The 22,364-nt window shown below is 49.3% G+C and overlaps 7 protein-coding genes across 7 annotated transcripts; 3 read left to right on the plus strand and 4 right to left on the minus strand.

The window, feature by feature from the left end:
• Positions 1-1,561: 1,561 nt before the first annotated feature.
• Positions 1,562-3,541, plus strand: FPRO_00845 (uncharacterized protein; the record flags this gene model as incomplete). Its single annotated transcript, XM_031221915.1, has 3 exons — positions 1,562-2,314; positions 2,373-2,676; positions 2,727-3,541. 3 exons carry the CDS (start codon positions 1,562-1,564, stop codon positions 3,539-3,541), a joined length of 1,872 nt encoding a protein of 623 aa, XP_031075627.1.
• A 544-nt stretch (positions 3,542-4,085) lies between these two features.
• FPRO_00844 (uncharacterized protein) lies at positions 4,086-5,144 on the minus strand (the record flags this gene model as incomplete). The annotated part of the gene is made up of 1 exon (XM_031221926.1): positions 4,086-5,144. One exon carries the CDS (start codon positions 5,142-5,144, stop codon positions 4,086-4,088), a length of 1,059 nt encoding a protein of 352 aa, XP_031075628.1.
• A 2,712-nt stretch (positions 5,145-7,856) lies between these two features.
• On the plus strand, positions 7,857-9,780 carry FPRO_00843 (putative phosphogluconate dehydrogenase (decarboxylating); the record flags this gene model as incomplete). The annotated part of the gene is made up of 4 exons (XM_031221937.1): positions 7,857-7,870; positions 8,194-8,226; positions 8,294-8,849; positions 8,905-9,780. 4 exons carry the CDS (start codon positions 7,857-7,859, stop codon positions 9,778-9,780), a joined length of 1,479 nt encoding a protein of 492 aa, XP_031075629.1.
• An 816-nt stretch (positions 9,781-10,596) lies between these two features.
• FPRO_00842 (uncharacterized protein) lies at positions 10,597-12,822 on the plus strand (the record flags this gene model as incomplete). Its single annotated transcript, XM_031221948.1, has 3 exons — positions 10,597-10,638; positions 10,701-10,967; positions 11,020-12,822. 3 exons carry the CDS (start codon positions 10,597-10,599, stop codon positions 12,820-12,822), a joined length of 2,112 nt encoding a protein of 703 aa, XP_031075630.1.
• An 880-nt stretch (positions 12,823-13,702) lies between these two features.
• FPRO_00841 (putative endochitinase) lies at positions 13,703-15,988 on the minus strand (the record flags this gene model as incomplete). Its single annotated transcript, XM_031221959.1, has 4 exons — positions 13,703-14,602; positions 14,661-14,787; positions 14,838-14,939; positions 14,994-15,988. The coding sequence occupies 4 exons, from the start codon at positions 15,986-15,988 to the stop codon at positions 13,703-13,705; spliced, it is 2,124 nt and encodes a 707-aa protein (XP_031075631.1).
• A 2,379-nt stretch (positions 15,989-18,367) lies between these two features.
• FPRO_00840 (uncharacterized protein) lies at positions 18,368-20,458 on the minus strand (the record flags this gene model as incomplete). The annotated part of the gene is made up of 5 exons (XM_031221970.1): positions 18,368-18,982; positions 19,029-19,813; positions 19,858-20,018; positions 20,068-20,135; positions 20,183-20,458. The coding sequence occupies 5 exons, from the start codon at positions 20,456-20,458 to the stop codon at positions 18,368-18,370; spliced, it is 1,905 nt and encodes a 634-aa protein (XP_031075632.1).
• Positions 20,459-21,572: 1,114 nt separating this feature from the next.
• On the minus strand, positions 21,573-22,157 carry FPRO_00839 (uncharacterized protein; the record flags this gene model as incomplete). Its single annotated transcript, XM_031221981.1, has 1 exon — positions 21,573-22,157. One exon carries the CDS (start codon positions 22,155-22,157, stop codon positions 21,573-21,575), a length of 585 nt encoding a protein of 194 aa, XP_031075633.1.
• Positions 22,158-22,364: the final 207 nt, after the last annotated feature.

Below are 22,364 nucleotides of genomic sequence, written 5' to 3' on the forward strand. Positions count from 1 at the left end.
AGGATTTTGGACCCGACGGGACGCACGCTTTGTCTCGGTAGACGACCCTCTCCGATAGCTGTACCTGTTAGATTTCATTCGGGTAGTCGGGCCCTAAATTGGTCACTTTCTAGAATACGGGCCAATGCCGTGAGGTTCAACCTTGCCAAGGCCTCAAATGCCGTCTTCCATACCTAGGCGAAGTGAATCAGAATGAGAGAAAGGGGCTCGTCTACTGCCGGTACTCCGCAACTACAGCCATACATAGGTAGCAGTCCGTTGATCAGGAACTGGTCATGATATTAAACAACCTCCCAGCTTACGGAGTAGTGCCTGAGTTTTATGCACAAATCAGAGACCCATCCGATACGAGATGGGGACTTCTTGTTTACCCCTGGATTTGTGGGCTGCAGGTTCCTGGATATCTCAACCTCGAGAGACACAAAATCTTGAAACGCAGGAGCTAAAAAATCACAGAGAGTGTGTGCCAAGGTCGGAGCGAAATACTGGAATATTGAATTTTAGATGTTAGATGACATATTAGATAAAACCCAATGCATGTAGGTATCATGTGTCATGTGGGCACTATGTATGATGGACTTGAAATAATGTACACGTGCGGAGGTGATGATTAGCAGCCGGATTGCTGTGGACTGAAGATCATTGATGCTATGGGTAATCACTGTTTTGTTCCCATTTCATCGCATATGACGGGAAGCATTTCTACTCGGTAAACTGCCTGAGCTACCTGTGAAATGATCGAGTTCCGTGTGTTAATTTGCTATCGTTGAGATGAAAGTCATGTCCCCAATGCTATTGCTCAGGTGCAGACAACTTCAAGCGATCTTGATGATGTTTGTGCCTATTCTTGCTTTGGATTTGCTGCAGGAAATACCAAGAGGTGGGGAGCCCTTGTTTGACTCGAGCTACCTTATACTTGCACCTCATTGTCACAAACCTCTAGAACATTATCCTCAAACCAATCATCCCCTCATTTGAGGCCTAGAAGCTGTGTCGCGTGCAGATATGCAGTGCGCCACGGGGTTCCATGGATGTTATTGCCAAGAGACCTTTCAGGTCCACTCCGCACTTTGGTGCTGCTGGGTTAACAGTGTAAGAAGGACAACTTGTAGCCTGGGAATGGCAAGCGGATGGGAGGAGGCTTAGGAAAGTCGTCGTTATAGCCAGAAACCTACAGAGAAGCCAGTTCCTGAAGAGTTATGGTCATATACCCAAAGCTAGAGGTCGAATTTGCCGTTCAATGCAATCGACGTCAACAAGTCTCACTCTCGGAGTGTTCCAGTGATCACACATAACCCCCCAAGTGACTTCTGTACTACCTTAGACACGGCGCTACGGTCCCCTACCATGACGGCCCCGACTTTAACTTTTGCCCTATGAGGATTAGCCCCTCCGCCTTTTCTAATGCGCTACTGTACGAATGGAGTCCTGCGACCACCTAAGCCAGCAGACCTGGACCAACCCAACTCATTACCATTAGCCATCCTGGCCATCCTTTGCCATCACTAACTTATGAAAGCCCCATCACATCCCCTGCTCTAGTCGTTCTTTTGTCTCCATCATGACCGCTCTTCCTCCTCAACCTGATCCCATCTCCTCGCCATCTCACTCCTCACACTCACCCCCTTTGTCTTCGAAACACGTAGCAGCTCCAGATCGCCCCGAATCCCCCGAATGTCTTCTCATTGACGACTCTCTATCGGCCAAAGACTCGAGTCCCCTAAAATCGGTGGCAGGATCGTCCTCAGGAACAACAAGAGTTGCTACATCGCGGAACTCCGGTCTAAGTGGAGGAAATCAAACGATAGCTGGCCCGTCTCGTGAAACCGGCGCGAGGTCTTTCAACGGCGACGAGGAAAGCGAGAGCGATCGGGATATAGAAATGGAACCTATTGCAGGCCACCGTCGACGGCGAAGTAGCCACAACATGGCTGGTCGGCCAGCTGGATCACCCAGCCGAACCCGTGTCACAAGCCGTGGTCCCGCACCCACTGGCTCGACAGAAGAACCCAAGATATCAGAAGAAGATTTGGATGCGAACGGCTTTGCGATCCAGAAGGATGAATCCGCCGATGACAGCTTGAGCGATGAAGACCTCCAAGACGACGAAGAAACAGGATTGACCCGTAAAGACAAGCAGAGGCGGCAGAAGAAGCGTAGCAGAAATACCCAGCTGGATCAGCGGATCGTCAGGGACAATAAGGCTATATCAAAAGAGGAGCGCAAAGAAGCAGACAAGACCGTCTTCAAGAGCTTGATGGTAAACGCTGTGTTGATTCTTTTGTGGTACCTCTTTTCGTTATCAATATCGATTGTACGAAACGGCTCCTGTGCCCTATTCCCAGATAACATAATTGCTGACATGTTTACAGTACAACAAGTGGATGTTTGATCATGAACGGCTGAACTTTGCATTTCCTTTGTTTACGACGTCTATGCACATGGTGGTTCAATTTATCCTCTCAGGTCTAGTTTTGTACTTCGTGCCCTCATTGAGACCCGGACACGGGGTTCATCTGTCAGATATGGGCAGGTCGAGACATGATGACGAGCCCAAATCTTACGGCATGACCAAGATGTTTTACCTCACTCGAATTGGACCTTGTGGTGCAGCTACAGGCCTAGATATTGGACTTGGCAATACCTCTCTCAAGTTCATTAGCCTCACATTTTACAGTATGTTGTCTCTGCGTTTGAGCTCTTGAGGTAACTAACCTTTGCTTTAGCCATGTGTAAATCCTCCTCACTAGCTTTCGTTCTCATGTTTGCGTTTGCTTTCCGCCTGGAAACCCCAACATGGCGTCTTGTCGCCATCATTGCTACCATGACGCTCGGTGTCGTGCTCATGGTGTTTGGTGAAGTTGAATTCAAGGTGGGAGGCTTCGCCCTCGTCATCTCAGCTGCCTTCTTCTCTGGCTTTCGCTGGGGATTGACCCAGATCCTGCTCCTCCGCAACCCTGCAACATCAAACCCATTTTCTAGCATCTTCTTCCTTACTCCAGTCATGTTCCTCGTGCTTATCTGCCTTGCAGTGCCCGTCGAAGGAGTCGGAGCTCTCATTGAAGGCTACAAAGTTCTCGGTGATGAATGGGGTTATTTCATGGCGCCCCTTTTCTTGCTTTTCCCCGGTTGCATCGCCTTCTGCATGACGGCATCCGAATTCGCTCTGCTGCAGCGCACTTCCGTCGTCACACTTTCCATTGCTGGCATCTTCAAGGAGGTTGTTACTATTAGTGCGGCTGCTCTTGTCTTTGGTGACCGCCTCACACCCATCAACTTTGTTGGTCTACTCACGACCATGGCCGCTATCGCTGCCTACAACTACATCAAAATCACAAAGATGAGGCAGGAGGCGCAAGAAAGTGTTCATGTTCGGCATGCGCACGACGATGACGCGCCAGATTCCCCAACGAGTCAGACTAGCGGAATCATAGACCGCGATGGGGATACAGACGCGGAAAACACTGGTCTGCTCCGTGACAGCATCGACGGCTTGGATCTTGATGTACAATCCCATGCTCCAGCTAATGAGCGTCGCTGAGGGAACAATCGTTTCAATGCCACAACTTCCTGTTTTATATCTGAGCCTGTATATAACGACTCTATGGGCCACCTTTCTTTGTCATACTGAGTGAGAGTCGATACAATGACTCGCCATCTTTTGTTTGTATGTATCATAACAACGGCGCCGGGGGTTACTTTGGGGATAGAATCTAAGCTGGAACTTTCCTCGATACATTGTGATATTAGAAGAGCAAGAATATCAATATACCCAGATACCACACATAATCAACTTGCCCGTTTTTCTTACCAGATAATATGCACAAAACGTTGTATGGAATGGTACCTTTCTAGGTCAATACCTATGTTCAAGGCACAAGTGAAGAGTAAAATCAAAGCCTATGACTTTTCGAAGGATTTGGTCAACATGATACATGATCGAATTCATAACATTGCAATACAAACGAGCCCAGACACCCTGGTGGACCGGAAATTCTTCATGGAATTAGTACACTTAAACCGGGTATGTATGATACCTCTGCAAACACCAAACACCAAAACGCAACACTTGCTCAGTCGAACGCTTAGCCAAGCAGGCGAAGGCCATTCTTGGTCTTTTGTCCAGGCTTGACCACTCCACTACCACCCATGGGCCCTAAGCTGGGCTCATAGCCAGCCCCATGATTTCCACCGCCATTTCCACCCTTCTTATTCTTATTCTTCTTTCCATGTCTGTCCTTCTCCTTGACATTAGCTACCTTGATTTCGGTGTTGGCCTTGCGAACCGTTACAGGGTGGCTCTGAATGTATTTGTTGTTCATTTCTTTGGCGGCTTGGAAAAAGTCGTCAGCGTCGCTGAAACTGACAAAACCGTAGCCTTTGGACTTGGATGTACGCTTGTCACGAATGACTCGGGCCTTTTGTACAGATGGCCAGCGCGAGAAAGCCTTGAGAAGGGCGTCGTCAGTGGTCTCGCCTGCAAGATTACCGACAAAGAGTCGTAAATGGGAGGGATCCCATTCTAGAAGACTGTCGTCTGTCCACTTCTTACCACCACCTTCTCGGATGACTGTCTTCTTGCGCTCCTGGTTCGCAGTGGTAGCTGCCGCGGCCGCGGCCGCAGATGTCTGGCCATCTGTTCGAGGCCCAGCAAACCCAGGGGCTTTATCCTTGCCATCTGTTGGGGTGCTCGAATATGCGCTCTGCCATTGCGCTATCTGGGCGGCCATCTCGGGGTTGTAGTCGGTCCCCGCAGTGCCTGGAGTAGGGAATGGATTCGCAATCTGGGGTGCTGCCCCATAGCTTTGCGGTTCGTAGCTCTGAGGGCCATAGCTTTGGACGCCGTAGTTCTGGGCACTGTAATTCTGTGGCTGCTGAGGATACGAATATGCCGGACCCGAGTTCACCGCGCCGGGAGCAGTAGTCGGGTACGAAGAGTACGAAGGGCCATACTGAGTTGCGGATGGAGCATTGGGAGCAGAGTAACTCGAAGGGCCGGAGTACGTCGGCGGAGCGTTCGAGTACGCTGGCTTCGATGCAGCCTGGGCTGCTGGGGGGAACGCGGGTTTGAAGCCTGATTTGGAGGCGGGCGGTCTCGGTGGGAGAGAGTTGTTGCTGATGCCTGGAGGAGGAGGGTACGCCATGATGAATACAAGCGAATATACGAGGAAGCGGTGTAGTGTTTGCGAGAAAACGTACCTTGAGCCAAATTCTGCTCAAGTTCCTCTTAGAAGAGATTCCCAGCGTCCGCAGCTTTTATCGAAAGGGCTCGGCGGTGCTCTGCGGCGGTGCGACGCGATTGTGATTGCGATGACGATGGCAACTGTTGTTGTATGGAAGAAAATGGATCTCATGATAGCCTTCTTTGATTCGCTCTAGCCTCGTTCTCCAGAAAGCGGCCTAAATTAAGTGGGATTTGAACATCACGTGCGCTCTCCCAAAGCTCAGATGAATACCTACGTAGTTACCATCTCAAGCCATAGGTTCGGCTGATGGCTTGAAATTCAAATGCCAGGGCCTAGTGTTGCTTTTTGGAATCAATATATTATGAACACCTCGGATTCTCATTTGTCATTGGTCACGATGTCTGGCGTTGTTGCCTGTGTTAAGTAACTTGCACCCCCACGGGCTGGAGTGGGTGATGTGCGAGCGTTAGGTAGTCAGTTAGCCTCTTCGGATTATGAAATTCTATGGCATATAGATTCCTCGGCTCGGAAGCAGACGGACTTGACGGTGTCTCAAAAGCTCTTGTTTGGAGAGAAAGCTACTGACTAATCCGAAAGATTTCATGGCAATAACGGGCAAGTTGGAGAAATCTCAACAACATCGCGCATCCATTCTTTTCGCAACAACATTGGTTCTTGGGGGTTATTGTAAGCTTTGAACATTCAACGAATCCGTAGTTACGGTGGCTCTTTTCACCTTGGGGTGGGGGGTTAATGTTGTATATAGCGCATAGCAAGTTCTGGAACTTGATCAAAATGTGTATCCGCACCTATTATTCGAGAGGCTGGATGAATGTTCGGATACTTTAATCTCCATGTACATGGGATGGGCAAAAATGGACGACTTGATCCGTTCTCAAGATAATTTCGGCGGCAGAATTTGACGGCTAATATGGACCGAAGCAAGCGGAACTTGATTATTACCTTTTATCCCGATATCAAATGTTACTTGCATCTCCGATGGGGGTTTCAACTTTCAAGTCTCTATGAGCCGAGTCAATCAGAAATCGGTGTTACCAAGCATGGTTCAACGGTATCGTCTTGTCGTTTTTATCCGGCTGCCGAAGCAGGCTGAGGCATCCTGAAGCCAGTATTGCTGGGCCAGTCTGAGGCTTAAATCCTCTGTCTCATGATCTCCTTGGCTGTTTCGTCATGAGCGACTTCGGACACTGGTGAGGCTAAAAGTTGATTCGGCGCTTATACCGCACTGTTGCCGGGGTAAATTCCGGTGGAGCATTTCGGTCAGGCTGGACTCATGAACTGGGCTGAGAGTGCACCTGGGTTGGTCGAGAGTACACCTGGACTGAGCTCAGCGTTTGCGGCCTTTTTCTTTGGGATTCTCCGTATCCGCCTTCGGGGCATTCGGTACGGATTCGCGAAGGCTAAGGCGACGTTGGGGTCGGGCTACTGTCCGATGAACAAGTCAATTGGCACGGTAGTGATTACACGGGCCCGGAAGACGTGGGTCCCAACACTCGGACAGCATTGCAGGATCGCATAGAAAGGCTGGACTTGGAGGTTATCCAACAAGCATAAGCTTGACGGACGAACTGAGACCAGGAGATGTCGATACCGCGCACGGGACATGTCTAGGACTAAGGGCTTGACTATGGATGTTAGTGAGGCGAGGCGGATACAACGGAAAACAATCCATCCAGACTAATATGCGGCGAGCTTTGTACGAGATTTGTGTTGCTTGTGTCACGGTTTCAAAAATCTTGGTAAGCTTTGGGGTTCATCTTGGGGGTAAGACCGCAGCAGCACCGTAAAGTCGTCATAACGTTGGAGCTGAGGGGCGTAGAAGGGGGGACCTGGAGGGGTAACGCTGCGAGGCGCTACAGTCCGCTAAATAAATGTGAGGGAAAATCCCATCTCTGGAACTTGGTGTCCGTAAACGACGGACCCCTACTGATGGTCATTGGCCAGCCAGCAGGTACAAGTCCATGCTGTTGGCCAGGGAGGAGTGGAGGGGCATTACCTCAGTCATGATGATGATGATGGCTGCTGAGGAATTGATGCAAAGTTAGTTTGTATTGGTAAATGTAAGTTCTTGCAAGGCTGGCGTAGCGAATGAGTAGATTGCCTTAGCAACGATGATTAAGGCAGGATGAGTGGGAGATCAGCTAGATACCGCAATTACTCATAGTCACCGAGCTGTAGTCAAAGAGGTGATGTAAATGGAAGAAAAGCACCTATCATCTCAGTATCAATCTCGGCCGCACCACAGTGACGATGACGATGAACAGTTGAGAAGAGCCCCGCCAATCAACGCGGAAGCTCCACCATACTTGGCGTTATGCCCGACCAGGTCAATTGTATTGGATTGAGCCTTTTGAAGCGCATTGCGTCGCGTTTGCTTAGTTGAGCCAAATGCAAAGCGGTAGAGAGGGAAGAAAAAAAAAAGGTGGGCATCTTTCCAGCTCAGACAGGAGGTGGACTGGGAGGTGAGTGCGGACAAGGTACCGAGCGCCCAACTTTGGCACGGGTGTGACAACATTCATCGCCAGGTATATTTCTTACAACTTTGCATCTCCTCCCACCTTCTTCCCTTCCTCTTCTTTCTCTCCTTCATACATCTTCAAAAACCTCATTCTATACATACCACTCCCCGATCGCATATCATAGCCCATCATGTCTGGCCCTGTGTAAGTTGAAGCTTCCCTCATACCTCATCTCTTAATTTTACCCCACCACCCCGCCACGGCCTCATGGTGATGCTCTCATGCTCTCATCCCCGCGCCCTCCGGACGCTGGAGCGAGAAATGAAGTAATCGCCGTGCTGAATCCGTGCCTGGACTGTTTGGCGAATTCGCAGACCTCATCCTCATCGTGATCATGGCTCATGTTCTCGAGGTAGAGCTCGTCTCGCTCACCTCAACCTGGGTGCCCCTCAACAACACAATTCCTTCACCTCACTCTCAAGCTCTGCTACGAAACAAAATGCGACAAATGCTGACATTGTGGCAAGTGCGGATCTGGGCCTCATCGGCCTTGCTGTCATGTAAGTTTGACCCAAGAACCATCCAACTGGCAATGCCAGTGGCAGCACATACTCACATGCTTCGCAGGGGACAGAACCTTATTCTGAACATGGCTGACAACGGCTTCACCATCTGCGCCTTCAACCGAACCGTCTCCAAGGTCGACCGATTCCTGGAAAACGAGGCTAAGGGCAAGTCCGTTGTCGGCGCCAAGACTGTTGAGGAGTTTGTCAGCAAGCTCAAGTCTCCTCGCCGTGTCATGCTCTTGGTCCAGGCTGGTCAGGCTGTCGACGACTGGATTGAGAAGATTCTACCCCTCCTTGACGCCGGCGATATCATCATCGACGGTGGTAACTCTCACTTCCCCGACTCCAACCGCCGTACCAAGTATCTTGCTGGCAAGAACATCCGCTTCGTCGGCTCTGGTGTCTCTGGTGGTGAGGAGGGTGCCCGATATGGCCCCTCTCTCATGCCCGGTGGTAATGAAGAGGCCTGGCCTCACATCAAGGACATCTTCCAGAGCATTGCCGCCAAGAGCGACGGTGAGGCTTGCTGTGAGTGGGTTGGCGACGAGGGTGCTGGTCACTACGTCAAGATGGTTCATAACGGTATTGAGTACGGTGATATGCAACTTATCTGCGAGGTATGAAGAGATAGAGACAGGAACCACGCACAAAAGACTAACAAAGCATTACTAGGCTTACGACATCATGAAGCGCGGTCTCGGCCTCTCCAGCAAGGAGATCGGCGATGTCTTCGCCAAGTGGAACAAGGGTGTTCTGGACTCTTTCCTGATTGAGATCACCCGAGATATCATGTACTTCAACGACGATGATGGCACTGCCCTCGTTGAGAAGATTCTCGACAAGGCCGGTCAGAAGGGTACCGGTAAGTGGACCGCTGTCAACGCTCTTGACCTTGGCCAGCCCGTGACCCTCATCGCCGAGGCTGTCCTTGCCCGATGCCTGTCTGCCATCAAGGACGAGCGTGCCACCGCTTCCACCAAGCTTGAGTTCGTCAGCCGAACAACCAAGTTCGAGGGCGACAAGGAGCAATTCCTTGAGGATCTCGAGCAGGCCCTGTACGCCTCCAAGATCATCTCTTACGCTCAGGGCTTCATGCTCATGCAGGAAGCTGCTCGTGAGTTCAACTGGAAGCTCAACAAGCCTTCCATTGCCCTCATGTGGCGAGGTGGTTGCATTATCCGATCTGTCTTCCTCAAGGACATCACTCACGCCTACCGCTCCCAACCTGACCTCCAGAACCTTCTGTTTGATGACTTCTTCAACAAGGCCATCCACAAGGCTCAGCCCGGCTGGCGAGACGTTGTTTCCAAGGCTGCCCTCCTTGGTATCCCCACCCCCGCCTTCTCTACCGCTTTGTCCTGGTTCGACGGTTACCGCACCAAGGACCTTCCCGCCAACCTTCTCCAGGCTCAGCGTGACTACTTCGGTGCTCACACCTTCCGCATCAAGCCCGAGAACGCTAGCGACAAGTACCCCAATGGCCAGGACATTCACGTCAACTGGACCGGCCGTGGCGGTAACGTCTCTGCTTCTACTTACCAGGCTTAAGTTGCTTGTCGGGGTAAAGAGATGGAATTTCGATTGGTTAAAGAATGAATACCACCGGGCTGTACGAAGCTCGATCGCTGCGTTTTTATAAAAATCTGTGCTTTGGTACACAGAACACGGTAACGCTGCAAGGATAATGATGAATGGGTTGGTACGGATTTAGAAAGCTTAAGTGATGGAAAATCGGGTTTGCGTTTAGAACCTGATGAGAAGTATGAAAACAAAATCAAATAATATTTTCCCAATGAAAGATATAAATCGGTGATAAGTGACAGTTACTGAGCGTGATAACCGTGGTAGGACTCCATTTATCGTTCGTGCGACAAAATAAAGCGAAGTTGGTCCACTTACGAATGATTTACTTATATGAGAATCCATCCGCACTGCTCAAACTTTTCAAGATCATTCTTCCTCTAACATAATATCATAAGATCTACCTATCGAAGATCAAGTTATATAAATCACCACAACTTACATCAGACCTCGTTCTTTTCCTACCTACCTATGGTCCATGGAAGACAAGAGCTCAAGACCCGCTTTTAATCACCCGGCTCTCCAGCTCTGATTGGCCATTCTGCACGTTTGCAGCCTCGTCGCGAGAAGTTTGGAGCCGCGCAAGGGCATTGACTTCTAACAACTCCATCGCAAGTTATATCGTGAATTGCGCCACGCCATCCCTTCACCTTCTCAGAGTCAGTCCATCTTGGCTTTTTTCAGCACGCTGAATGACTAGCAACGCACATACCTGGACATCATCAATCGCGTAATTAGATATACCAACACGCCTAATATCGTCCAGCGCGACGCTCGCCCACTATGGCTCAACCGGATCCTAGCCAGGGCGTCCCTCAGGACCTTGTATGTAATGCATACGCGCAAAGATGCAATCGCATCGCAACATCCTTCTGACAGTCCTTTAGATGCCCCACGTTCATCTGATCTCTTCATTCCGATACCCTGTGATGCCTCGACTTGACCTAAATGAGGTTGCTAAATGGCTTATGGCCGCACCGCAAGTCGCGAGAGACCGGGCGCCCTTTTTCTGGACATATCTCGACAAGCCTACCGATGGCACGATACTTTTGACCTGGCAGCCCCTTCAGCGCTTGGGAACGACCTTCGCAACCGATGGTTATGTCTGGGCGCCTCCAGAACAGGTTTACAAGCATGATCTGGGCAATGGACTGGTAAGGACAAGATGAGACTTGCACAAAGGGACAGCCTGCTGAACCTCACTAGATGCTTGAGATTTACTATCAGAAAGCTGGTTACATTCCCGGCGAGCAGTACGCTCTCCACGCCCGTCGACGATGCCGACTAGTCCCTATCCCTGGTCATCCTAATCCTCCCCAACCAGACGTCGGCCTCTTCGTTGTGCATTACGGCCCCGCCGAACCGAATGACAGAGTTCCTGTCTCCATGATTCCCTTTGACGAAAGAGTCAACAGCATCATGCAGCAGCGCCACTTTTTGCAGCGCGCTGGCCAGATTCGTCGCAAGGAATTCATGTTATCCGACCGAGTCAACTGGCCTACCCTGCCTGATCTCACCCGTCAGCCGGTACCTCCCCAGATGGCCCCTCGAGGCGTTCCTCAACAGATGGCATATCCCACACAACCCGCACCGGGCCCTCCTGCTAAACGAGCGAGGCACGCCGCGGGCCAGAGTGGCCAGCCCCCACTACCAGGAATGCCTCAGCTAGACGCTGCCTTCGACGATGAAGAGGATGTTTCGCGAGGAGATATGTTTGACCATCTCACCCCAAGAGAGATTTCTATGAGCCGATACCAGCAGAACCACGAGTGGATGGAAGAGATCCTCTCGTCTCCTTATAGAATAAGCCAGATCACCCCTGCCGATTTGAACCTCGGTTTCAAGGGCGAATTGGCATATTTGACCGAGGGCATCTTTCCCGCACAAGGAGTTGATGCCTCCAATTCCGTCCCTGAGAAGCCGTATATCGGGCGGCTGGATCCCGAAAAGGCCGATGAATTTCGCAAGCGAGTCCACAATCACATTGAGTCAACCAAGGCCGAGATAGAGAAGATGCAGGCCGACCATGCCGCAGCTCTTGCAAAGTTCAAGGAAAATTCCATCCTCAGCACAAAGGAGAAGGAGCTTCGAAACACTGTCGAGGGTACAGGCACTGAGATTTGGCGAATTGAGGGCAAGGTTGACCCCCACGATGAGGATGCTGTTCCTCGTCCCGTCAGTGCGAAAACAGTGGAACAGATAGTGACTGAAGTGGAAGTTGCTACGGGAAAGAAGGTTGATACCAAGCCGACGGTATCTCGTGTTCAAGACGGAGGTTATCAGCCACCAGCACCAGAACCCGTTCAGGCTGACGCTTCGCAACTATCTCGTCAGCCGTCGCAATCTGGTTCGCAGAACAGCGGCATCATGATTGGCGAATCTGACATCGATATGGGTGGCACTGCTGCTGGATTACTCGATCAGATGCATACTGGCATTTCCAACACCTCTACACCTCTGAACAACTTTGGAACTCCTCAACCTCAATTGTCAGCGGCTCAGTCTGGGGCCGGAACACCTTCCAATACCACCGCAGTTGGTTCTGGCGGTGACGTGACGATGGGCGGAACTCAGGGACCAAAGGATCACACAACAGCGCCTGATCAAGGAACTGGCAGTGGAGATTGGGTTGTTGTGCCCAAAGATGGCACTGCGAACGATCAAGCGAATCAGGGCCCTGGCTCGGGTGCCGCTTCTGTCAACGCAAACACACCCACTACTGCAGGAATCGATACTGCCAAGTCTATGGCTAAGACTGCGTCTGCTGGTGCCACCCCAGCAGCTGGGACACCCGGCGGCTCTGTCTCCTTTGACCAAAACGACTTCAGCTCCCTTGGTGACCTTGACACAGCAGGTGATGCCCTTAACTTTGACGGCCCTACGTTAGACGGTGCAGCTGGCGAGCTGGGCGAGGGTCTAGATCTCAGCATGGACATGGACGACTCAGCATTTGGAGACGCTTTCCACGGTGTCGAAGCCTCTGGAACTCCCCAGGGTCAGGATATGTAGAACGCATCCCTGTATGGTGAGCCGGAGGAGGATGAATTCTATTGAAAAGGGGGAAATATTTTTTTACTGAAAGACCGGAATTGGTTCTCAAGACGTCGGAGAATGGCGCGTCTTTGTTATCATGGGGAGTTTTCTTTCTCTTCGGCAATGGGGGGCTATAGGACTTGCTTTTTGTTCAGTTTTTAGGTATTGTCTCGGGTCATCAAGGCCCGATGTAGGACATTGATTTATGCCTATGGAATAGGAAAGTTGCTTGTAGACTAGAGGCAAGTAAATCTACAGATGAATAATTAATATGGTCTGTCATATATATATGTGCTTGAATTTAACATTATTTGGCCTTGTGCTGGCCGGAACCCTTGCAGCCGTAGCAAATGAGCATATGAATGAAGTATACTACCCATGGAAGCTAAAAACTTATGTCTATGGTAACAATGCTGCCAAACTCACGACAATATCCTATCAAGTGACTCAAGTCTGGGTAAGACCTTCAAGACTACGTACCTCAACTCAAACATAAAAGCTCATCGCCGTTCATGACTTGTTGACACGCTGCTCTGCTATCTTAACTATCTCATTATTGCTTGAGCTGTAGGTCAGGATAAAATATCCGCCATGATGGAAACATAAACTAATGACAATCATAGGGTCGGAAGGAAATTGCTCTTGGCTTTTGTGAGCAGATTGGTTCAAGTGAACAAATGAATGTAATATCATGTAAGGTAAAGAGGGCTTTTCTATATTCTATACAGTGACAAGTTCCCAATCACATCATCTCAAAAACAGACCACAAATGGAATATTGCAAAGATTCTACACATCCAACACCTATCCGAACAAAGTCCAGCACAAAGGGAAAGTAGCCAGCGCAGTTCGCAAAATCAAGACGGCATTCCAGCTCGTATGTTGGCGTATGCACTGGTAGGGTATTTCAAAAGATTGTTGACCGTCTCCAGGGTGCCCAATGTGCGCTTTACACCAGAAACGATGCTCTGAGATCCAACCTTATCTCCACTCGCCTCCCAAAAGAAAGCACCACCAAGGTTTCGCTGGTTGATATAAGCGGCTTTGGCCTGACCAGATTTGAGATCATCGTAAGTAATAAGCTCCCGCGTCTTGCTGTCATATGAATAGCTGGCTACGAGGTCTGCATTGTAGGTAGCTTTGGCACCAGAACGTGGCAAATCCTTGTATAGGTAAGTTCCCTCAGAGTTGCCGCCAACACCTGAGTAGGATTTGCCAAGTCCAGAGGTCTTCAGGAATGATCTCCCGTAAAGGGGCATACCCATGAGAATCTTGTTTGGGGGAACTCCCGCCGCGAGGTAATCGTTAATTGTCTTGTCAGTGCCAAGTTTTGTTGAAAGAGGGTTCTTCTTGGAAACGAAAACGTTGGCCTGATGACCGGTGGTAGTATCCCAGGAGCCAGCATAGTCGTACGCCATGAGGTGCCAGGCGTCAATCCATGGGTTCATTCCTTTCAAATCCATGACTTTATAGTTTGCCGGACCGGCTGATGTAGCAACAGTAAGCATAAAATGGTAGTTCAGTTTGTTGTTCTTTGAGAACTGGTCGAGGGCTTTTCTGAGGCCTGAGAGTATCAAGACATAGTTGCGAGCTTCTTGGGCATTGGCAGGGTATTCCCAATCGACATCAATTCCGTCGAAGCCCCAGTCAGTAATTAGTTTTATGGCGGAAGAGATGAACTTCTTGCGACGGTCCTGTGTGCTCACACCAGCGGCGAGATCTGGACTGTTATTCCAGCCGCCGATTGAAAGAAGCACCTGTTCATACGTCTTAGCAATCTCACATTAGGCTGCTTGGTCGCGGTAGTAGAATCACCTTTAAATTTCGGTTCTTCTTCTTAAGAATGTAAAGCTGTTTAACACATCCATAAACGTTCTTTCCACCATTATCAGAGTCACCATTATAGAGTCTTTCGGTGTCAGCGTAAGAGTCTGATGAAAACCTAACGCTTTGTTAATAAGTACGATATATTGATGGGGCTGATATGCTTACACAGTTCCGTCTCTAGGGTTAACCTTAGCAAAGGAGTATAGAACATGTGTGATCTGCTTCACCGGCAGATTTTGGGGCTGGAAGTTCGCCCCATAGGTACCCCTGGTTCTTCATTATTAACACCCATTAATTGCACAGAAACATGCCACAACTCACCAGTTTGTGAAGTAGAGGATGTTCCGCTTTCCAACACCCCGAGTCTCTAGGCGAGTAGGTGCGTTGTTGGCGTCATCCTCATCATCAAAGTCACCACCAAAGTAGTTCTTTGCGCTGCTATCATCCTGGGCATCAGCAGACTCGGGGTTCTGACTTGCCTGCTCAGATGTGTTTCCGGCAGGAGTATTCTCAGATTCATCAGAACCTTCCTCGTCTTCTTCGGGGCCGCCCAGGTTGGGGAAATCCTCAGGGTTGTAGTCGTCCTCATCCTCCTCATCGAAGAATTCGTTATCTGCACCTCCCTCATCACGCTTGAGGAGCTCAGGTGCCGGAACGACTTCATCATCACCACTGGCAGCTCGCTGGTCAGAATCAGGAATGGCAGTTTCTTGCGAAATGTCCTGGTCATCACTCTCCGTAGAACGAGTGTTGTGCTTAGACTGTGCCCAGGGGTTTCGCGGAGGAATAAACTGGGGAACTGTATCCCGAGGAGTGGCAGCTTGACTCTGTTGAGGCTTGCGAGATCCTCGGAAAGGCGCCCTAGGCGGGATGAAAGTTGGCTGTTTGTCATTACTGTCGTCTTCTTCATCCTGAACCTTGACAACCGTCTTCTTCTTCACAGATGCAACCGAAGCGGACTTGTCGGAGCTGTCCTGGTCCTTAGTTGACTTTTGCCAAGATGCTTTTGCTACGAAAGGCATCTTAGGTGGGATGAACTCAGGGACGATAGTCTCTTTAGGATTGTTCGAATCAGCGGCGGTAGTGGTGGTCTTGCGGATTTTGGTGTTAGGGTCAAGTGCGTAAGGCATCTTGGGAGGAATTAACTGCGGTGCGGCGGTCTGTTCTGTTTCACGACGGACAGACGTGGTCATCTTGGTCTTGGTCCCATGTGTATGTTCGATGTGTCCATGAAGATGTTGGTGTCTGGGCTCCACTGCAGGCACAGCAAGTGCTGGCACCAGAAGCGGCGCAATGAGGATGAGTTGCTTGAGCATATCTGATACGCAGCAATTGATCTCAAGGTGAGAGAGAGCCTGCGAAATGAATGGCCTCTGACTTGAAGAAGCCTGGACAATGAATGGATGATATGTGCTAGTCAAGTTTAATTGGCGAGTATAAGTGCTTCTTATAAAAACAAGCTGTTTGTAAAAGAGTGAGACCTCGTGATGTGTGAGGTAGTACTCAGATAGTCCAAGGGGTCCAACTATCTTGAGAGGGAGTTGAAGCTGAGACAAGATGCTGAAGCCGGGCTGGTTATGAGACAAGGACTGGGGTGACGGAACCGGAGAGTAGTCTATGAAGCACTATACTTTAAAGAATGAGATGAAGTCAAGGAACGAATGACGTGGGTTGAGTAGTGATGAAAAAGGAATGGCTTAAGGGTGAGATCAACTGGGAGGGAAGGGGGGCCAAGGACTTCAGGCGAGGGAATCGGGGCAAATTTATCACATTGGACATGATGATAAGACGCCACTCGATCAATAGAGGCATGAGGGAGGTAGGCGACCTTGAAGGAGTATAGCATCACGACGAAAGCGTAGCTTGGCCGCGTGTTGGCCTAAAGAAGCCTCCAAGGATGCTACGGAAAGCAACGCTGGGCACCAGTCGAGACGATGCTGTTCTCGACTGGGAATGCCCTGACGCCGGATGAGACCCGACAAGCAGATCATTCGAGCTTATCGAGCGCCACAAGCCCCTAAAACGTGGACCTGGTATGTCTTGGGACCTTGATTAGGAATGAGCTTAGTGTCTGGAATCAGTGGTTCAAGGCGCTAGGGGAAATGGTCGGAGGTTAAGACATGGTGGTGGCTGTCAATCTTTGTAAGTTGGCATCTTTTGCTATTGAAAAGGCGGCATAATGAAGCCGGGTAGAGTTTGGGGGGCCTGAGAAAGAGGCTGTCTAGGCTGTGGGCGTGAAGCTCATGATGTGGTTGTGAGTGGGTCATGATGATGAAGGGTCAAGGGTAGAGTTTCCCTAGGAACCGAATGGCGTCGGGATCTGATAGCTGTTCCTGCGTAAGCCTCCTCCGTTTGATCGATGTATGTATGTACCTTCCTTTCTGTTCCTGGTGCGTTCTGGTCCCTCCCTTCCTAATGAAGCACAAGTGATTGTTTGAAAGTGGGTGTATCTGAGGAGCCCTTGATTGCCTTGCAGGATTTGAATATTGTATATATATCACTAACTAAAGGAGAAACATCAATTAAGAGCTCCTTCAATCATTCAAAACAACCCTTTCTTGCACATATCGTATGGACCTGCAACGACAAGACGCCGCTCCCGGTAATGTCTCGTCCTACCCTTGCGCTCCCGCATTTGAAGGGAGCAAAGACCCCTCCAATAATCTCACAACTGCAACTCCTCAATATTGTCTTCACTCCAAAACAAGAAAAATTAAGACAAAATAAACTGCCCCAGTATCAAGGGTCTAGATCATGATCCAGAAGATGAACGTTAGCAAAGGCGTCGCCGACATTCATTCTGGACTCATGAATAACGGATAAATCGGTTCAACGTGTGCTCTCTAGATCAGCCTGCACAACGTCCAAGCTTTGGTGATTTGAAATAAACAGTTTTCCCCCTTCGTTGTTCCTGATTCATACTCTTTACGGCAGAGAGCTCGTGACTAAATTTCGTGATTGTAGATGGCTGACCCTAAGACTAAACTAGTGAAGCCATCGCCATATCCTCGCATGGCGTTCCAATTTACGGTTTTCATTCCAGTCATTGACAAACTTGATTCGTAAGCTCTCGGTGGCCCCGTTTGCATCGAAAATTCTGCAGTTTATCTGTGATCTGAGACATGGTTATATTCTCCAGATCCTCGACATCTCGTTAGGACATTGCTTTGACCAATCCCTTGTCAACTAGGGGCATCAAACGCAACTCGTTCACTATAACATAGGCCTATAATCCATAAACCCGGCACGGCGCGGCACGAGATAACCTGAACTGACGTCTTGTAGCCTAGCTTAGTTATGGATCGCCACACAGACAAATGTATTGACAGAAGATGACGACTTCCTAGACCTGCGACCTCTAGCACGTAGAGCTAGGATGTAGCCAACCATTATTGAATCCTATGCTTTTCTATGAATGGACCCTTCATCGTGGCTTACTTGATATCTGAAACTTTACACCAGTGGTTAGACTTGGAAGATTATGATTTATACATTATCATGTTCCTGGATATATGGGCTAACCTACACCGCAAGTTGTCTTTCGAAAACAATAATTATGATATTCTTTGCCTAATTACTATCAAATACTATATGAAAAATAGCTAGAACATACACAACATCTCTCAAACTTAACATACTCAACATTAACAACCGTACTCATAGAGGCCCGAAGGTGATTCCCTCTTTGTCTGTATCTAAACCGTGACGTTGGTCCCTCTCTGATGAAGACTCCATTTCCTCGTCTCCAAAATCTGTCTCTGCCTCACATTAGTAGCCCCAATAAATCCCCCATCATCCCCCTCCTTCGTCCCAGAATGAATAGTCTCCAGTTCAGCCAAGTCATCTCCTGGCCGTGGCTTCTCATCACGCCTCGCGGAAAGGTAGAAGAAATCCCAAATGAAACTTCGTTCTAGCTTACGCGGCTTTCCATCAGCGGTCCAGAAACGCTCCTCGCTAAGTTCTTGCGAAAGATGACGTCTGAAATATCGATCTTGAGTAACCCACCAAGCTCGCCAGACGAACAAGATCAGAAGAGTGAGTGGGATTGCGGCCGCCCAATAGTACCAAAAATGCGCCCCAAAGCGGTTCACCTTGATTTGGTCTGTCATAGGTCTCGAGGAATTGTCGTCTTCTTCATCTGGGCCGAGCCAGTCAAACATGGACATGCCGAAGAGAGTTCCAAGAAATTCGCCGGGTAGAAAGATGGCGGTTATCACGGCGAGAGCTTTCATCGAGGAGCTGTCGCGCGATGATGCTACAGCCATTCGGGCGTTCAGGATATTGTCTTCTTGGGCCATCTTACTGTAGATCTACTGCTTTTAGTTGGTGTTCAATGTTCGACTTTGTACCACTCACCATATCGATCTGAGCACGGCATCTGGCCTCGGACATGCGTCTATCCGTCTCTAGACCCATGCAAAGACGCAACAAACCATCAAGATACTGCCTGATCTCATGCCAATGGGGCCCCAAAGAATCGCCATCCGTCACTTCATCAGGAAATCGAAGCCTGGGGAGATCTCTGGGGGCCAGAACCGGACTCACTGCGGGAGGTCCTCCTAGAGGATCGATTACCGTGGGACTCAACATACTGAGATCGTTGCCGAAGTTAGAATAATTTCCCATTCGTTCATTCAACTCGTCTCCTGCCAAGATCAAAACTTTGATGGCTCTCTCCATCCAACGAATAGTATCCAGCAGTTTAATGGTGTCCTTGAGAACTTCGTGTGCCCTTTTCATGAGTTTGGTCATGGTGCTTGGGCCCCAAGCAATTCTCTCGCCACCTTTTCCATTGCTGAATGTGCGACTGAGACGCCTCCCGGTCTCTGTGGCATCGAAGCCGGCAATGTTGCTGACATCGTATTCCAAATGAGCCACGTTGGAGTTGTTCTCGATAACAGCCTCTTCGCATCGCATAAATTGCACTTGGAGAAGCACGACGGGCATGATGAGAGGGTGCGCCCAATGATCTCTGCATGACTCCAGACGATGATCATATTCGTCGAGGTCATCGAGGTTGTGTCGTCTTGGCTCCCATGACTGTCGGACAAGGATGGTCGCGGAGCGTTCACGGACATCGTATGTCATGGACAGAAAGTCACAAGGCGTCTTTGGCATCTCTGAGAATGCGAGAATAATACCTGAATTGTTAGATAAACCTATACGTGGCGTTGAAGGAACTTACTCAGCTGGGATTTGTCTTTTGACCAAAATCTAGATTCTGTGGTGGTTCGAGTTGAGTATTGCAGCGTGGCAGGATGAAGGTTCATGGCAGCCAGGTCATCAACCGTCATGCTGAGAATGTCTCGACCACCGTCGTAAATAGTTTTACGCTTGAAACAGATTCTATATTCAGTTAGCCAAGAGATACTGTGTATCAACTGTTTGAACTTACACCCGGCGTATTCGGCCTTCCATTCCGGCCGATGGGGCTTCATCATCGTCTGGTTTTCGAAAACTGCCCTTCAGACAATTAGTTCACCGCTCTCTGTTCAACGGACTGTACTGACTTCACGATCGAGCATATGCCCGCGCCGAAAGGCTAGGTCAAAGAGAGCTGTTCCCGAAGCATCATCGCGAGTAAAGTGGTGGGTGATGTGGTCGTCATCATCCACCCATGGATCCCGCTTGGTGGTTGGTGCTCCAGGCTCCTCTGACCGCTTGTAGACAACATACTCGTCATATTCAATGTTAGACGGAGTATCTTTTGCAGTGATCAAAACTTGGTTAGAGCAGGTTTTCTGGTCGTAGTTGAACAGGTCTAGGCCGTGGTGTACCAGCCCCATTAAGGCGGTTTTGCGCCTCCTCCGGAGACCGACAGCGTGATCTTGCGGAACTTGAGAAGAACGGCCACCCTAATGAATGGGGTGGAGAACTCTGGATTCATGAGAATCTGAAATCGTTGAGATTGAGTTGATAGTGTTGGTGGGGAGGTACTGAATGCACTCCTTAAGCGAGAAGAATATAACTAGCTGGTCTTTGACCCCGAAGTATGCAATGCACGCAATACTACTGAGCGTCCAGCGGCGGGTCAAGCTTGTTTATGAATTGTCGAAATGTCCTGGACGCTGACTGCCAAGACATCGCTCTTCAGCCCCCAAACAAGGGTGCCTTGCTCGTTGAGAGCCCAACTCTCCATGGAGGGTTTCGGGCAACGCATACCGCCGTCATGGGACCACTTCGAGGGCTGAGATAGATCCCTCAGCCTCGCTGCGTATTTCCGTTTAAGTAGGAAACGGTTGACAGGCCCATTAACCGGCTTCGGATCGGCGAATAAGACTGCGGTTGAGTCTCCGGGACGGACCCGCACGGAGCGGATCGGAGGTGGCTTAGATCCGGGGGCAGGTGACAAAGCCGGATTGGTTCCTCTTCTGAGAGCCCGATATTAGCGAGCTGCCATTCTGGGTTTATCTCGGGCGTAAAGACTGAGGCGCAGGTTCGGATAGAGTGACATGCATCCAACATCACGGGACTCATTCTTCGCACTCATAGCCAATTACGGTAAGAAATCTTTCAGTCTTGCTGCCCAACATATCAGATGTTGTTCTGTACGATCTCTGATCTTGGTCGATATCAGCAATGACAGCCGTACAAAGCAATTATTGGATAGGCCGGTTGATAAACAGAATGTCAGCACTCCAACAAGATGGTAAGAGGTAGAGTTACAAGGATATAGACTACAAGAACGCTGGCAATCATAGTCGTCTCGGTTGTCACATTCCGAGTTTTACGTATAGAAAGTCATGAGTGAGTGGGTGCAGATAATCGGGGGTTTATTATAGTCGTATATCTGAGAAGTTAAGGGGAGTCAGACACGTCGCAGGCTTTCAATTAAGTATTAATGGGCTTCTCCATACATTCCGACAGTTGATGATTCAGCTTCACTGTTTTATACACTTCTCAGGTGTTAGTGACTTGTGAACTGCCTTGACTACTTCCATCACTTGAAGAGTCGTCCTCAAATTCGCTTTCCTCGGTAATACTCCCAAGTCCCGTCCCAAAACTCCAGGAGTTTGTTTCATTACTATCCCTGTTTTCATCCTTCTTTTCCACTTTCTTCCTGTTGTCGATCCTGTTTTCTTCCGTATTTCTTTCTCTGATTTTCCTCTCTTCTATCCTCTTCAGCTTTTGCTTAACATCGTCAATGCTCTTCTTTGCCCTGTCGAGTTTGCCATCCAGGGTGATACATTTGTTGCAATTTGTCTGTATCCTCCGCGAAGTCGGTACATGAGGCTTCTTGATGACACAGTCATGGTTTAACTTTCCATCACGGAAGTCTTTGGCTGTTTGGCATCGCTTCACGCAGATGCCCCAGCGCTCGTGGGCGCATTTAAAAACGACTCGACCGTAGACGCACATACTAATGATCTTTTTGTAGAGTTTGGAGGTTGTGGTGAGGGATTCCTGATCTAGGAGAGGAAATCTAACAAAAATCGAGCATTTTATCGCTTTTATATCTGTCTCGGAAGAGTGAATTGTTCTCATGTTCATCAGAGCTTTGTTTGTTGATTCATTGTGACAAGTGACATGCATGAACAAGTAATTCCAGAACAAAACAACACATCATGTGTGGTGGCGGACCAGCTTCACTTAAGTTCCTTTTAAAGCATTCAGTGATCGCATCCGATGTGAATATTACATGGACTAGGAAACGCAAATATATTAAAAGGTACTTAATTCGGCAAGCGTCCG

Source organism: Fusarium proliferatum, assembly GCF_900067095.1.
Source record: "Fusarium proliferatum ET1 genome assembly, contig: FPRO_scaffold001, whole genome shotgun sequence".
NCBI lineage: Eukaryota > Fungi > Ascomycota > Sordariomycetes > Hypocreales > Nectriaceae > Fusarium > Fusarium proliferatum.